The sequence below is a fragment of the Saimiri boliviensis genome, chromosome 3 (assembly GCF_048565385.1).
Source record: "Saimiri boliviensis isolate mSaiBol1 chromosome 3, mSaiBol1.pri, whole genome shotgun sequence".
Classification (NCBI taxonomy): Eukaryota; Metazoa; Chordata; class Mammalia; order Primates; family Cebidae; genus Saimiri; species Saimiri boliviensis.
The window spans coordinates 72,083,286-72,098,910 of record NC_133451.1 but is presented as its reverse complement, the minus strand read 5'-3'; the positions used below and the strand labels follow the sequence as shown (position 1 = coordinate 72,098,910).

At 34.4% G+C, this 15,625-nt stretch overlaps 1 protein-coding gene across 2 annotated transcripts in view; it reads right to left on the bottom strand.

The window, feature by feature from the left end:
• BMP2K (BMP2 inducible kinase) overlaps positions 1–15,625 on the bottom strand; it is a 131,388-nt gene that overhangs the window by 44,197 nt on the left and 71,566 nt on the right. For both annotated transcript variants that reach the window (XM_039468211.2, XM_010334723.3), the window contains exons 8-10: positions 14,981–15,084; positions 13,212–13,291; positions 8,972–9,135 (exon numbers count right to left, since the gene is read on the bottom strand). In XM_039468211.2, coding sequence (XP_039324145.1) covers positions 8,972–9,135; positions 13,212–13,291; positions 14,981–15,084 — 348 coding nt within the window. The remainder of the gene's footprint in view (positions 1–8,971; positions 9,136–13,211; positions 13,292–14,980; positions 15,085–15,625) is intronic.

Here is a 15,625-nt window from a genome sequence, read left to right as displayed (position 1 = left end):
TTCTACATTGCTCAACAATAGCATGTACTATCATGAGTAAGTATCATTATCAGTGTAATTCTCAGTCTAGAATGCCATTTTCCACCTACTGAAATTCTTAGTCTTTAAAGTTCAGCTCAAATCTCTCTTCCTTGTTCCTTCAAATAACACTTCCACTCAGTTTAGCACCTTTCAGTCTGTCTTGCACATATTAATGGCTTACATGGCTATTTTCTAAACCAGGGACCCTGAGAGAAAAGATGATGGCTTACTCATCTGTTAAGAGTACCAAAAAACCTTTTATACAAAAGATGCTTGATAAATGCTCACTGTAATAAATCTATTAACACTGTCTCCTAAATGGATATTTATTTATAAGCTCCATAAATTATACTCCAGGAAAATCCTATAAATAAACTTTTAACTATAAAAATATACACTTAATGCAATACACTAATACACCATAATTTCTATATTATCCTCTAATAACTTACCCTACATTCAAATGCAACTGTTCAATCCTAGAGGATAAAAAGAGTGGGGAGAAAGTACAAGGAGGGAGAGAAGGGTTCTTTTTTCATCAATGTTAGTATCCTCAAACTTCCTCAGACCTAAGTATAACAGCTTTATGAAAATAGTTTTATAACTATTTCTAACTTTTCTAATAATAAGAAAATACATGTTCATTTTAATTATCCTTGAAAATACTTATTCCACCACACAGATAGAACCATCATTAGCCTGTTAAGTGTATTTCTTTCCAGTTGAAAGAGTATTAAAATAACTACTCGAAAATCATTCACCTTGAAAAATTTTATTCTTTATTTTTTAAATTCACAATAATTGTACATATTCATAGGATACATATTATGTACAGTGATCAGATCAAGGTAATTAGCAAAACCATCACCACAAGCATTGTCATTTTTTTGTGTGTGTTGGGAACACTCAATATCCTTTTTCTACCTATTTGAAATTATAAGAAATTTTAACAACTAGTCATTCTACAGTGGTGTAGAACACTAGGATTTATTCTTCCTATCTAGCTGAAATTTTATATCCTTTAGTAAATCTCTCCATACTCCTCACTTCCCCCTACCCTTCCAGCCTTTAGTATCATTTATCTCCTTGAAAATAATAGTAGCCCCCTAAGTAACTTATAGGTTAAAAAAGAAATCACATCTAAAAGACAAGGTCAACATACCAAAATCTGTGGAACAAAACGCTGGTAGTACACAAGAAACTTTTTCATTTAAATGTGTATGTGAAAACTAACAAGACAGAAAAAAGTAAACTAATGAAAATAAAGTCAAAGAAAGTAGAAGGAATAAATTAATAATGACAGTCAAGTCATAAAGAAATAGTGAAATAAACAATAGAGTTAATCAATAAAACCACAGTCTGACTACTGGTTCTAGTTCTTTGAAAAGATCAATAAAAAGATAAAGCTCTAGGCAAGTCCCATCAAGAAAAAACAGTGAAGATATAAACAAACACTGCAATGGGAGAAGTAACATAGTATAGACATGCAAGTAATTAAAAATGCTATCTACAATTTTACGCAAATAAATTTTAAAATCTAAATAAAATCGTTTTTAAATACATATATAAATTACAAACATAAACTCAAAAGGTAAAAAATCTGAATAAATCTGTAAAACTTAAATAAGTTGAAAATATGATCATGTTTCTAACTCTACAACATGTACCAATTCAGTTAAGCTCACATTTAAAGAAACAGAGCTTAGCTTCTTTTTCATAAAATATTCCAGAATGCAAAGGTAAGGCTTTCTTAATAAGGATATGAGTTTGCCCAAAAATAAAAATAAGTTTTAAATAAGGTTTATCCTATCTAAGCAAAGATGCTTCAATATTCAGAACTATATTAATGCCACAAATAATATATTAAAGGAGAAAATTATATGATCTTAAGAAATACTAAAAAAAAAAAAAAAAAGAATCGCAGATATCTATACCTAATTTTAGAAAACGTAAGTTAGTAATAAAGGAAAACCTCATCAATGAGATTAAAAAAAAGAAAAGAAATGTAGAGCAAATAGGCCAAAACCAGTCTCCCTAAAAGAGAATAAGACAGGAATGTTCACCACTACATATTATTAGCCCACAGGATCTAAGTAATGCAATAAAATAATAAAAACCAATAAGCATGATAAATACTTATGAGAAACAGGCAAATTATCATTATTATCAAAAAGAGACTGTCTCAAAAAAATCTAAAATAAGCAAATGAAAACCTATTAGAATAACTAATTTTAATAATATGACCAAATGAAATAATCAAAAATCAAAACGTGTAAATTTCCACCAAACCTACTATGCTAGTGCACTTAAAATAACCATCTTTAAAACTCATTTTTTGGAACTTAAGAGACTTCTTCTAAAATTCATACAGAAGAAGAAAATTTTGGATAGGAATTCCGCCCCATCAGACCTATTAAGTGGCGTAATAGTGATACAAACATGGGTTAAAAAGAAACAACAATACAAAAAGTTAGTTCATGATAAAAGTGGCCTTTCAAATCTGCAGAGAAAGAATGCACTATTTAATAAATGTCATCGGAGAAAATGGAAATAAACTAAACTTAGTCCTTTTTTTAAACCATACCCTAAATAAATTCCAGAAAGATAGCAATGCTAACTGTAGAAAACAAAAACATGAAGATATTAGAATGTTTTTTTAAAAAAGAAATTTCCTTTGTAATAAAATACAAAACCCAGCAGCTACGAAGGAAAAGTGCCAGATTTGATCTTATAAAATTTTAGAATTCCAATATATACACATATATATTCTGATATACATCCATAAATGAAATTAAAGAAAAATGATAAGCCAAGAGATTTACGACATATCTGGCAAAGAGTTAACATTCACAATACATATACATTCAGAGCAGTAAGAAATAAATAAAAGACAATCTCACAGAAAACTGGAATAATTCACAGGAAACCATAAAAATATATGAGTATTATTAATCAGGGATATTAAAATTTTTAAAGTTTCACCTGTCAATATGGAAACACTTAAAACTTCTACTTTTCAAGAAAGCAAGGATAGGAATAAAAGAACTGACACTGTTTTTGCTGTCATTTTTTAGCAACCCTATTAACTAAGTAACTGACACTGTTGATGGTAGTGTAAATATTGGAGTCTTTCTGGATAGCAATTTGGCAGTATCTAACAGATTTTAAATGAGTACACTTCTTAATAACTTCCTCAAGGAAATGCTCTGACAAAATTCAAGAGTATGTTATAAAGATGTTCACCACACTATTAACAAATAGCAAATATTAAAAATAACCTAAATGGTTATATAAGCTATGGTATATTTATATTAAAAATTATACAGATCTGTAGGTACTGACAAGCAAAGCTTTCCAAAATATATATTTTCAAAAATTTAGGTTGCAGAGAAACATGTTGATATGGTTTAGCTGTGTCCCCACCAAAATCTCAACTTAAACTGTATTCCCAGAATTCTCATGTGTTGTGGGAGGGACTCAGGGGAAGGTAATTGAATCAGAGGGGCTGCTCTTTTCCATGCTATTCTCATGATAGTGAATAAGTCTCATGAAATCTGATGGGTTTATCAGGGGGTTCTGCTTTTGCTTCTTCCTCATTTTTTCTTGCCACCACCATGTAAGTGCCTTTCATTTTCCACCATGATTCTGAGGCCCCCAGCCACATGGAACTGTAAGTCCAATTAAACCTCTTTATGTTCCCAGTCTTGGGTATGTCTTTATCAGCAGCATGAAAATGAACTAATACATTAAATTGGTACCAGTAGAGTGGGGCATTGCTGAAGAGATACCTGAAAATGTGGAAGCGACTTTGGAACTGGGTAACAGGCAGAGGCTGGAACAGTTTGGAGGGCTCAGAAGAAAACAGAAAAGCTGGAACCTCCTAGAGACTTGTTGAATGGTTTTGACCAAAATGCTGATAATGATATGAACAATAAGGTCCAGGCTGAGGTGTTTTCACATGGAGATAAGGAACTTGTTGGGTACTAGAACAAAGGTGACTCTTGTTAAGTTTTAGCAAGGAGACCAACAGCATTTTGCCCCAGCCATAGAGATTTGTGTAACTTTGAACTTTAGAGAAATGATTTAGGGTATCTGGTGGCAGAAATTTCTAAGCAGCAAAGCATTTAAAAGGGAATTTGAGTACTGGTAAAAGCATTCCATTTTAAAAGGGAAAAGCACAAAAGTTCAGAAAATTTGCAGCCTGATGATGCAGTGGAAAAGAAAAACCTACTTTTTGAGGAGAAATTCAAGCAGACTGCAGAAATCTGCATAACTAGAAAGGAGCCTAATGTTAATCCCAAGGCCATGAGGAAAATGTCTCCAGACCATGTCAGAGACCTTCACAGCAGCCTTTCCCATCATTAGCCAAGAGACCCAGGAGGAAAAAGTGGTTTCGTGGGCCAGGGCCAGGATCCCCATGCTATGTGTAGCCTAGGGACTTGGTGCCCTGTGTCCCAGCTGCTCCAGCCGTCCCTGAAAGGGGCCAACATAGAGCTCAGGCTGTGGCTTTCACAGAGTGGAAGCCCCAAGCCTTGGCAGCTTCCATATGATGTTGAGCCTGCAGGTGCACAGAAGTCAAAAATTGAGGTTTGGGAAACTCCACCTAGACTTCAGAAGATATATGGAAACGCCTGGGTGCACATGCAAAAGTTTGCTGCAGGGGCAGGCCCCTCATGGGAAATCTCTGCTAGGGCAGTGCAGATGGGAAATGTGGGGTCAGAGTCCCCACATAGAGTCCCTAGGGGCACTGCCTAGTGGAGTTATGAAAAGAGGCACACCATCCTCCAGTCCCCAGAATGACAGATCCACCTACAGCTTGCACTATGCACCTGGAAAAGCTGCAGACACTCAGCACCAGCCCGTGAAAGCAGCAGGGAGGGAGCTGTACCCTGCAAAGCCACAGGGGCGAAGCGGCCCAAGACCATGGGAACCCACCTTTTGCATCAGCATGAGACCTAGAGTCAAAGGAGATCACTTTGGAGCTTTTAAATTTGACTGTCCCAGTGGATTTCAGACTTGCTTGGGCCCTATAACCAACCCCTTTGTTTTGGCCAATTTCTCCCATTTGGAATGGCTGTATTTACCCAATACATGCACCCCCATTGTATCTATGAAGTAACTAGCTTGCTTTTGATTTTACAGGCTCATAAGTGGAAGGGACTTGCCTTGTCTCAGATGAGACTTCGAACTGTGGACTTTTGGGTTAATGCTGAAATGAGTTAAGACTTTGGGGGACTGTTGGGAAGTGTGAGGACATGAGACTTGGAGAAGCCATGGGTGAAATGATATGGTTTGGCTGTGTCTCCACCCAAATCTCAACTTGAATTGTATCTCACAGAATTCGTTGTGGGAGGCACCTGGAGAGGGTAACTGAATCATGGGGGCCAATCTTTCCTGTGCTATTCTTGTGATAGTGAATAAGTCTCCTGAGATCTGATGTGTTTACCAGGGGTTTCTGCTTTTACTTCTTCCTCACTTTCTCTTGCTCTCGCCATGTAAGAAGTGCCTTTTCACCTCCCAGATGATTGTGATGCCTCCCCAGCCATATGGAACTGCAACTCCATATGTCTTTATCAGCAGCATGAAAATGAACTAATATGTACGTACAGTATCACTCCATTTTTTTCTTTGTTATTTACTTATAGTTATTATTACTTTTGAGAGAGAATCTTGCTCTGTTGCCCAGGCTGGAGTGTAGTAGCATGATCTTGGCTCATTGCAACCTCCACTACATGGGTTCAAGTGATTCTTGTGTCTCAGCCTCCCAAGTAGCTGGGATTACAGGCATACATCACCATACCCAGCTATTTTTTTAATATTTAGTAGAAATGGAGTTTTGCCATGTTGACCAGGCTGGTTTCAACTCCTGGCCTCAGGTGATCCACCCACCTTGGTCTCCCAAAGTGCTGGGATTACAGAGAGTGTGCCACTGTGTACAGCCTCCATTTATTTTAAATACAACATGAATTATTTGTATCTATATATATACACATGTAAAAACATAAAAAAGGACTGGGAAGATGAACATTAAACTGCTGCTGGTTAACTCTGGGAAAAATGGAGGAAGACATTTATGTTTTCTCTGAAAACTACTGCATAGTCCGAGTATTTTAAAATACAATACTCATGTGTTACTTTTTGTATTATTTTTCAAAGGTGAAGAACTGTTTTAAAAAAAAAAAAAAAAAAAAAAAAAAAAAAAAAAAAAAACGATGCACATATCAGGGGAAAAAGAGGAAGACTTTTTTCAACTTAAGCTGAAAGCAGGTAAAAAAGGGAAACACGGCCCCTGACATCAGGAGCAGGCCTGGCACTCACAGCTAGGTCTTGGTGCTCTCCTGCTGAATAATCTCATATGATATTAGACATGGCCACTATGACATTGATAGATCAAAACAAGACCACTTCAAAATCATGTCTGAATAAAGACAAAACCGTGAACATTGACCAAACCCCTAAAATGTTTCAACATCTTTAGCAACTGAGGCTTTAGCTTCCTTCCACCTAGACAAAATTTATATTAAGATATCTAAACATCGTAACACCTCTTCCTTTCTTTTCTTTTTCTTTTTTTTTTTTTTTTTTTTTTTTTTTGAGACAGAGTCTCATTCTGTCACCTAGGCTGGTATGCCACAGTGCGATATCTTGGCTCACCGAAACCTCCACCTACTGGGTCCAAGGGATCCTCTGCACCTCAGCCTCCTGAGTAGCTGAGACTAGATGTGCACCACCACACTAAGCTAATTTTTGTATTTTTTTTTTTTAATAAAGGCAGGTTTTGCCAAGTTGCTTAGGCTAGTCTTGAACTCCTGGTCTCAAGCAATCAACCTGTCTTGGCCTCCCAAAGTGCTGGGATTACAAGCATGATGTGCACCCAGCTTTGTATGACCTCTTTTTGACAGTATCCAGTACAGAACAACAAAGCCCTACTTTTTTTTTTTTTTCCTTTGGAGATAAGGTCTTGTCCTGTCACCCAGGCTGCAATGGTGCAATCACAGCTCACTATAACTTTGAACCCCTGGGCTCAAGTGATCCTCCTACATCAGCCTCCTGAGTAGCTGGGATCACAGGAATAAACCAACATGGCTGGCTAATTTTTTTATTTTTTGTAGAGATGGGGTCTCACTATGTGTCCCAGGCTGGTCTCAAACTCCTGGCCTCAAGTAATCCTCCCACTGCCGCCTCCCAGAGTACTGGGATTACAGGCACAGGCCAGCATGTCCGGTCTCCCATTTCCTTAAAGCCTCTCTAAAATGACCCAAAACAAGTCCAAATCCTTTAATATGCCTTTTCAAGTACCATCTTCCTGAGACACCCTAGATCTGAATAGAAGTAATAAACATAACTTGTTCAACTACAAGAGTGTTTCTAGTGTTCTTTGGCTGGAGGACACTAATGCCTGACAAATAAGACTGATAGGATCACCAACCCAAAAAGGTATAAAAAAGATAAACAAACATTGAATGTTTACTATAAGACAAAATTTTCATAGATACCACATCTTATTTACTCCTCACAACAGGAAAAGTAATTGTTATTCCATTTTACTAGATAACAGTGGGGTTAAGAAATGGTGAAATAGGAACTAAACACAAATGATTTCAAATTCACATTGTTTTCCCTTTTCCATGGAATATTCCTCCAACTACTGTACTTGATTATCACAGAAGTACATAGCAATATGCCAGATAAAACACAATGGGTACAGTGGCTCACGCCTTTAATTAAAGGACTTTGGGAGGCCAAGATGGGAGGATCACTTGAGCCCAGAAGTTCAAGACCAGCCTAAGCAACACAGGGAGCATAAGGAGACTCAATCCTCTCTCTATTAAAAAAAATTAGCAGGCATGGTAGCATATATCTATAGTCCTAACTATTCAAGAGGCTGAGGTAGGAGGATCACTTGAGCCTGGGAGGCACAAATGCAGGAGCATGACCATGGAGTGCCACTGCACTCCAGCCTGGGTGACAGAGTAAAACCCTATCTCAAAAATAAACAAACAAACAAATAAAAACATTACCTTTCCTGAAAATATACTTTACTTGATAGTAATAACACAGTTAATAGTTAACATTTACTAAAGGCATATCATGTATCAGGTATCACATTAAACAGCTATTTAATCCTCCCAATAGTCCTATTAAAATAGGTACTAGTTCTTTCAGAAGCTATATTACTAAAAACATGGGAAAAATAGGAATCAAATCAGGTTCATGAGACTCAAAATGTATGCTCTTAACCATTAGAGTATCCTCATTAAAAAACATTTTAACATTAAAACAAGACAGATTTATCATGAAATAAAGTGCAAAACAGGATTTTTTTAAGGTAAGTCCTCAGGTTATACCTCCAGAACCTTGAGAAAATAAGTTTACTCTAATGTGAGGGATATTTCTTTGGGGGAAATTTTTTTTAAGTACCACACTATACCATTATGCTTAGGAGATATTTTAGTAAATTTTTCTCAAAATCAGGTAAGTTTTTATATTGCAATGTCCATATGGTTCAAGATAGTCCTTTCACCAAGGCTCTAGGTACAATACAAAGACATATAACTTTGTAAGACTAGTGTTTCAGCTTTCTTCCTTTCCCATGTAACATAGGCTTTCTCCATACCTTTGAACTTTTTCTCAACCTCACACCCAACTAGTTGATGATTCTAGGGATAACAGTTTGTATTTATAGTATCAAAGCAAATTGTGGGTTTTTTGAACCATACCTTAAAATTGCCAGTAACTTCTCTTTGCCTACAACAATTGAATTGCTGGAAACCAACTGAATTTATTAGACATCAGTAGAAAGTTTCCAAAATTATCCATTTTACAATATTAAGTTTACTAGCAGTTTATACTATATTAAGTTTACTAATAGTTTATACTAGAAAATCAAACCATAAAAGGTTTATCTACATTAACCTTTAAGAGAATGAGGCTGGCAGGGCTCTATTACCTTTTGGCCTATGGTTACCAAATTCACCAGGAGCAGGGACTTTAACAGGTGTTGCTGAACTCTGAATGGTCAGCACACTGGGAGTGGCAGTAGTAGTAGAGTTGGCCTTTGGTCTTTGTCTTGGTGCAATTGAGGTTTCTGTTGGTCCAATGGTATCTGTTATTCTACAAGAGAAGAATATATTTCATTCTAAATATTGGCATTATTTCTCATTTACTATTTGTTCTATAAAGCATCCAACTCAACAGGTGCATTTTAACTATTACTGATAATCACATTAGTCCTTATCTTTCTTCTAAGTCTAATTTTCAAGTATTCAATGTTTAACAAAGATAGGAAAATAAATGAAAGTAACCATTTTCCTTAAAACAGTATACAATCATTCATAGTCTGCTACTGAAACTGGCAGAAAAAGAATATAGTCCCAGAAACTGCTCTTAAAAAAATGAAATGATACTGAAAGGAAATAAACAGAAACCTTTTCATAAGGTTTTGGATGAAACTGAGAGCCATTCTCTGAAATTGTCAGAGAAATAAAAATAAGAAACAACAAGAAATAATCTCCCTTTACTTGGGCTCAAGGCATAAAAAAAGAAAAGACTGTGGCCTAGGACATGTTAAACAAAAGCAGCCAAAATTTTGAACAGGTGGAGTCACCTGCTCACATTCAACTTCTTGAATCTTTACCTTTGCTTTACTTAGAACACAGAATGAAAATTATATAAAATGTATCCCACTAGGACTTAGTTTAGGCCCCAGATGCAAGTGGTTAAGCAGTAAACACAGTTTAGAAATTAAGAGACAGTAAATATAATTTGAAAAGACACAGACATTTGCTTTTCTTTTTTTTAAAAAAGGTAAAATATTTTATGTTTATCAACCTGCTTTCTATAAATTCAGTACAAAAACTTAAATACTTGTTAATATGACCATATGTTCACTTTCCAACAGGATTCACAATAAAACCTCTTTATTAAGTCCCTTACACATTTTCAAGTAAATTAATACTTTAAAATTTTACATACATGATTTATCAAACACACATCTGCTGTATTTGCATCTATCAAGTGCACAGTTGTTTCTCAACATCTGTAAGTACCACAAGAGGGAGCCCTATTAACAACTATCTTTCCAAGAGAACGGAAAAAACATGACACTGAATCAAAAGACCTTAGAATTATATGTATTCTATTTTCTGAAAATAACACCTATGCTCTAGATGGGATGGGGATGGTAAAAGTCATGAAAACTGAAATATATACATTTATATAGTTACATATGTCATATATATATATATATATATATATATATATACACACACATATATATATAAAATCAATTATATCTTGTTTTCATGATAATCAAGTATTTATTCACTTCAAATTATTGAAGGGACATTACAACCAATGCTGTACTCCCTAAGCTCAAGTAATTTGGGGGAAATATTGTACACAATGTCTCTGTTTAACTATCCATTCTGTATTAAGTGGCTAGTACAGGCTAGTACAGGCCAGACCGGATGTTGCGTTGTTGCTGATCTAAACCCCCTTTAGAGATTCACAACACACATAGGCATATTAAAAGTCTGTATACTTTGTTCATCCTAATGTCTCCTGTTTTACTAATATGCAGTAATATGTATTGTACATTTACTGATATCCAGCAAAACACTGCACAACACCCTGTCCTCAAAGAATTTACAATATACCTAGGAAGATAGGGCATGTGTTAGTGGAAATGTAATAATACATAAGATAATAAAAATCGTCAGTACCAAGCTACTGCTGTCAAGAGTTTATAGAGATGTAACTGTACTTTTAATCTAATTTGGCTACAGAAGTCTTCAGGTAGAAACTGGGGTTTAAAATTTTTTTAATAAGTTTTACTTCATTAGGCAATGACAAAGAAACCAGGCATCCTATATATGGGAAGAAAATGCCTGGGCAGATTAGGCATAGGGAAGATGCAAAATTGACTGAAGTTAAACACAGTAATTATTACAACAACACTGTCACAGAGTCTCACGTGCACTATTACTATAGTCACAGAGCTGTTTTTTCTGCTTCCCTTCTTTTCTCCTCACCATCACCTGAACAAAATCATCACAGTTTTCCTAAAACTCAAACTGACACTCTCCTGCTTAAAATCCTTCAATGTTTCCATCTGTCAGGCCAGTGATTCTCAAAGTCTCCATCTTTAAGACAGGTGTCAGCTAAATTTCACACGTTAACCTATACTAAGAGCAGATGCAAAGTTCAGGGAGATGAGAGTGGCCTTTTAAGAAAGCAAAGAGAGTAGTACCACAGATTGAAGGCAGCTGAGTACCCACAGGAGCTTTCTGAAAACATGTGAGTAATGAAACTAGCTAGTAAATGATTTCTCCTCCCAAAATATGCTATTTACATGGAAAACATCTAAATTTTTTAATATTCAGCTTTGTATATATTTAGATTTGTTCAAGTTTTCACTAATATTCACAAAGAGCAAATTTATATTATTGACCTTATTTTTTAATATATATAATGTTAAGATTTAATATACTATAAACACTGTAAATTTTAATAGCACTATTTCATTGGCTTGTAATTACATAGCTATAACTTGTGTTAGGGTGAAAAGATAATCAAATCATCATTCTTGTTCAGCTGACTTACACTATTTTTTAAAAATCTACCATCTCAAAGATTTGTTTACTATTTTAAAAAACAGAAGTCACAATAAAATTCAACTGACAAATCCTACAATAATTCATAATTACCACTCAACAGTGGATGCTAATTAAAGCTATGTCATAGGTTAAGACGAATAGTTGGTCAAGCTGGATTCCTGCAAGTTATATATAACTTTACTCCTTCATCTCTTCTCAAAAGAACATTTTGAAATTCAAGTGAACGAAGACATTTTTAGAGTAACACCATTTTTTAAAATAAGTCATTCACGAATGACATATTAACAATTTACAAGTAACAGATCATTTACAACACATGTCACAACCAAGTCTCAATGAGTAGAACTGACTAGAAGGTGGAAAATTAACTGACCTAAAGGCCAAAGTCCAAATTTCTCAGCATGATATATAAACAACGTTGTTCATGACTGACATTTACCTACCTCTCCAGCTTCATTTTCCACTACTCCTGTGTATGTCTCCTTTTACCCTAGGCTTGCAGTTTCACAAGGGCCATTCCTGCCTAAACTGTCTGCCTGCTATAGTTTCACTCCCCACCCTTCCAGGTGATTGACTATTCATCATTCAAGGAAGAGTGCAGCAATTCCCACCCGCAGGAAAACATGCTTTTCTCTGCTCCTGTTTTCTCTGCTCCTAGACTTTTCCTTCCTCCACACTCTCAAAGTAGCCCAGTATCTATCAGGCTATAATTGTTTACTTTTCAATTAGAATGTGAACTCCTTAGAAATAAAAACTGCTTTTTTTTCTTTGTGTTTCAATTGTCTGTATCTTGCATATAAAAAGCATATGAACAAATACATTTTTGTATTGTATATGAAATAAAACTGTATAAATAACATACAATACAAAAATGCTGTGACCAAGAAATCTTCCTAAATGTAATATTATACCTGTCTCATAATCCAAGATATGATTCTGGTTATTTACTTTTAAATTCAAAAAAGTATGAGGGGAAAAAAAATCAATCATTAACAGATTCGGTATTAACCTACATAATAGTTCAAACTTATAATTAATAATTATTTAATAACAAATACTCTGAAAAATAAGATTGAAAACATATTTTTACCAACCTTAAAAAGTATTCTAGTTATAACTACTCATTACAAATTCTACAAAGTACATACATATTCTACATATTCTAGTTGCCTGTATGAGCTATTTTTTCTTTCCTTAAATTAAAAAAATAAACATCTATCTATGAACTCAAAACGTAGTATTTCCTAAATCAGAGTTGCTATATGATGAAAATTATAACCCCCCTCCAAAAAAAGACCCACTGTAACATCATCAGTTAAACAATCACTTCTTTGTCACTGAGTGAACAGTTCCACTAAGATGATGCCAAACCCTTTATCTAATATTTGTAAAAGCTTATTTTGTATTCACCATCTCTATTATACCACATGCAATAATCAACACAACATTTTTTGTGGGTGAAGATGATACTTAAACAATTACGTTTGCTAGATTAAAAACAAAGCCTATCTTTTTTTTTTTTTTTTTTTTTTTTTTTTAATGCCTTTCCAAATTTAGCATAGCTTTGCCTACCTGGCTTTTATTTGGCTTTTCCTAGCAGCTGCTTCACTAGCAGTCATCGGTTCAGGAAGAGCTGAAGGAATAGAAGAATTCTTGGAAGAAAAAAAAAACTTTTCATTTTAGTTTTTAATTACAGAAAGTTTTTTTAAACTATGGATGTATTATTGAACTTTAAAAGTACTATCCATATTACTATTTTCACATCACATACCTATAAATTGTTCACATATATTTGCCAAATCTAATCTGCAAATATCACTACATGCTACACAAATGTCACTTTTATATTCATGTGCCACAGAAACCTTGGAAAATAAGCCAAAGATACCATTGTATCCATGTATACGTGGGTAAATCTTGAGTAAAAACAAACATTATATTACACTTGTAAATCAATGACTATTTGCATTTTGGAAAAAGCAACAAACACCAAGGATAAGAATAAAGTGTTGTTTCTACATACTACAGATAATTTTCAAGACACTGAATGTGAAAATTAGGGCAGATGGCCTTATTCATTTGTCTATGTCCAATGTTTAGTTCATTGTAAATAATAAATACGTGCTGAATAAAAAACTCAACACCTAATCAAATGTCAAATGAATCTACTTTTCTACTTTTAGAACTGCAAAACTTTCAGTTTTAACAGAGAAAATACTACATCAATACAAAAAGGGCTTAAAAAAAAAAAAAAAAGGAAAGGTACCACATTCCTTCTTTTTTCTTAGCGGGGTAGATTAAGTTATACATAAAGGAAACCCTACAGAAACAAGTCAGGCCAGAACGATCTTTACAAAGTCAAGAATGGCTTATAATCAGCGATGATTCTAGAGACCTTTATTAAAACTGACAAAGACTTGCCACATACAATTCACTTAAAGTAGTTAAATGTACTGTGCAGGCAGTGAATAAAATTCAAAGCTTTTGAATAATACTATTGCCAACTGAGAACCTTCCAAGAACTAGGCACTGGGTTTTACATGTAATCCTTATAATTACTATCCTTGTTTTACAGGAAAAAAAAAAAAAAAAAAGACATTAAAGTAACTTACCAAAAGATTAAAAATCAGCCACTGATAAAGACAGAACTGAATCTGGGTCTTTCTGTTTACATTGCCTATGCTTTTAAAATTATTATTTTTATAGTTTAAGGGGCTTCAGGTGCAGTTTTGTTACAAGGATATGTTGCATAATGGTGAAGTCTGGGCTTTTAGTGTGACCATCATCCAAATAGTGCACATTATACCCATTAGGTAACTTTTCACCCTTCATCCACTTCCCACCTTTCTAAGCTTCTACTGTCTATTACTCTGCTGTCTATATCCAGGCATATACATTGTTTAGTTCCCATTTCACAATGCCCGTGCTTTTTATACCAATATTCAATGTTTCCCAAACTTACTCAGTTAATAGAGTGCTTAGGGTCTCAGTAATTGTTTACAACAGGTCTAAGAAAAAAAAAAATCTAATAGTCCTGTTTATTAGATGGTTAGGCCCAAATAGCGTAATAAAATTAGTTTGTGCTAGGTCAGACAGATGTCCCTGTGTTTTCCTCAAAAATGCAAAATATCCTGTCTGAGTCTTCTGGTACCTCAGTGCATAGTTTGGGTACTACAGCTTTTAAACAATATAGTCAAAAACACAATCAATCCACTTGTCATGAAACAAGGAACTTTGTCTGTTTTTCAATAACAACAAAAAACAAGTAGCTCTGAAAGTATATGTATTCACATATGATAAAATGAATTTTAAATCCATATCCTATTTGAAAAACTACTTACATTGATGTTGGAGACTGGACAATCCTTTTTGGCAAATTTAAATGCAAAATAAGACACTTGAAATATATCAGGTCTATGTTCCGGATCCGGTTCAAGCATGAACCCTGCAGGAATAGATCAAAATGTTAAGAAGTTATATGAAGCATACATTATACTACTTAGGGGCACATTATAAGGATAACAAATATTTATTTTCTGTTCCATTTTAAGATCAGTGATGATTCTAGTGAACTTTATTAATGCCTACAGAAAATGCAGAAATTGCTGGAAGTAAAGCATTATCCTAAGGGTAGATCAGTCAAAGAACAGCTCTATACTAGCAGTATGAATAACAAATACAATTATTCTATTGAAAAAGTGACATAAAAGAAAAAGTGAGCTTAGTGAACATGGGGGAATTATTCAAGAAAGTTCAAGGGCCATAGTAAAAAAGGTTCTTCAAGATAATTCTATTCAAAATAATTCTTACTATTATCTAAAATACCTGTATTAATTTTTAAGTAATCCTGAATCATTGAGAAAAGGCTAAATTGTGTACATTATAATCTAATAATGTATTAAAGGATTGGCACTATCGTTTTCCCAAAGCATGCTCTCTTCCCGTTCTGATATTAACATTCACCATAGTACTCTATCTTAACATGT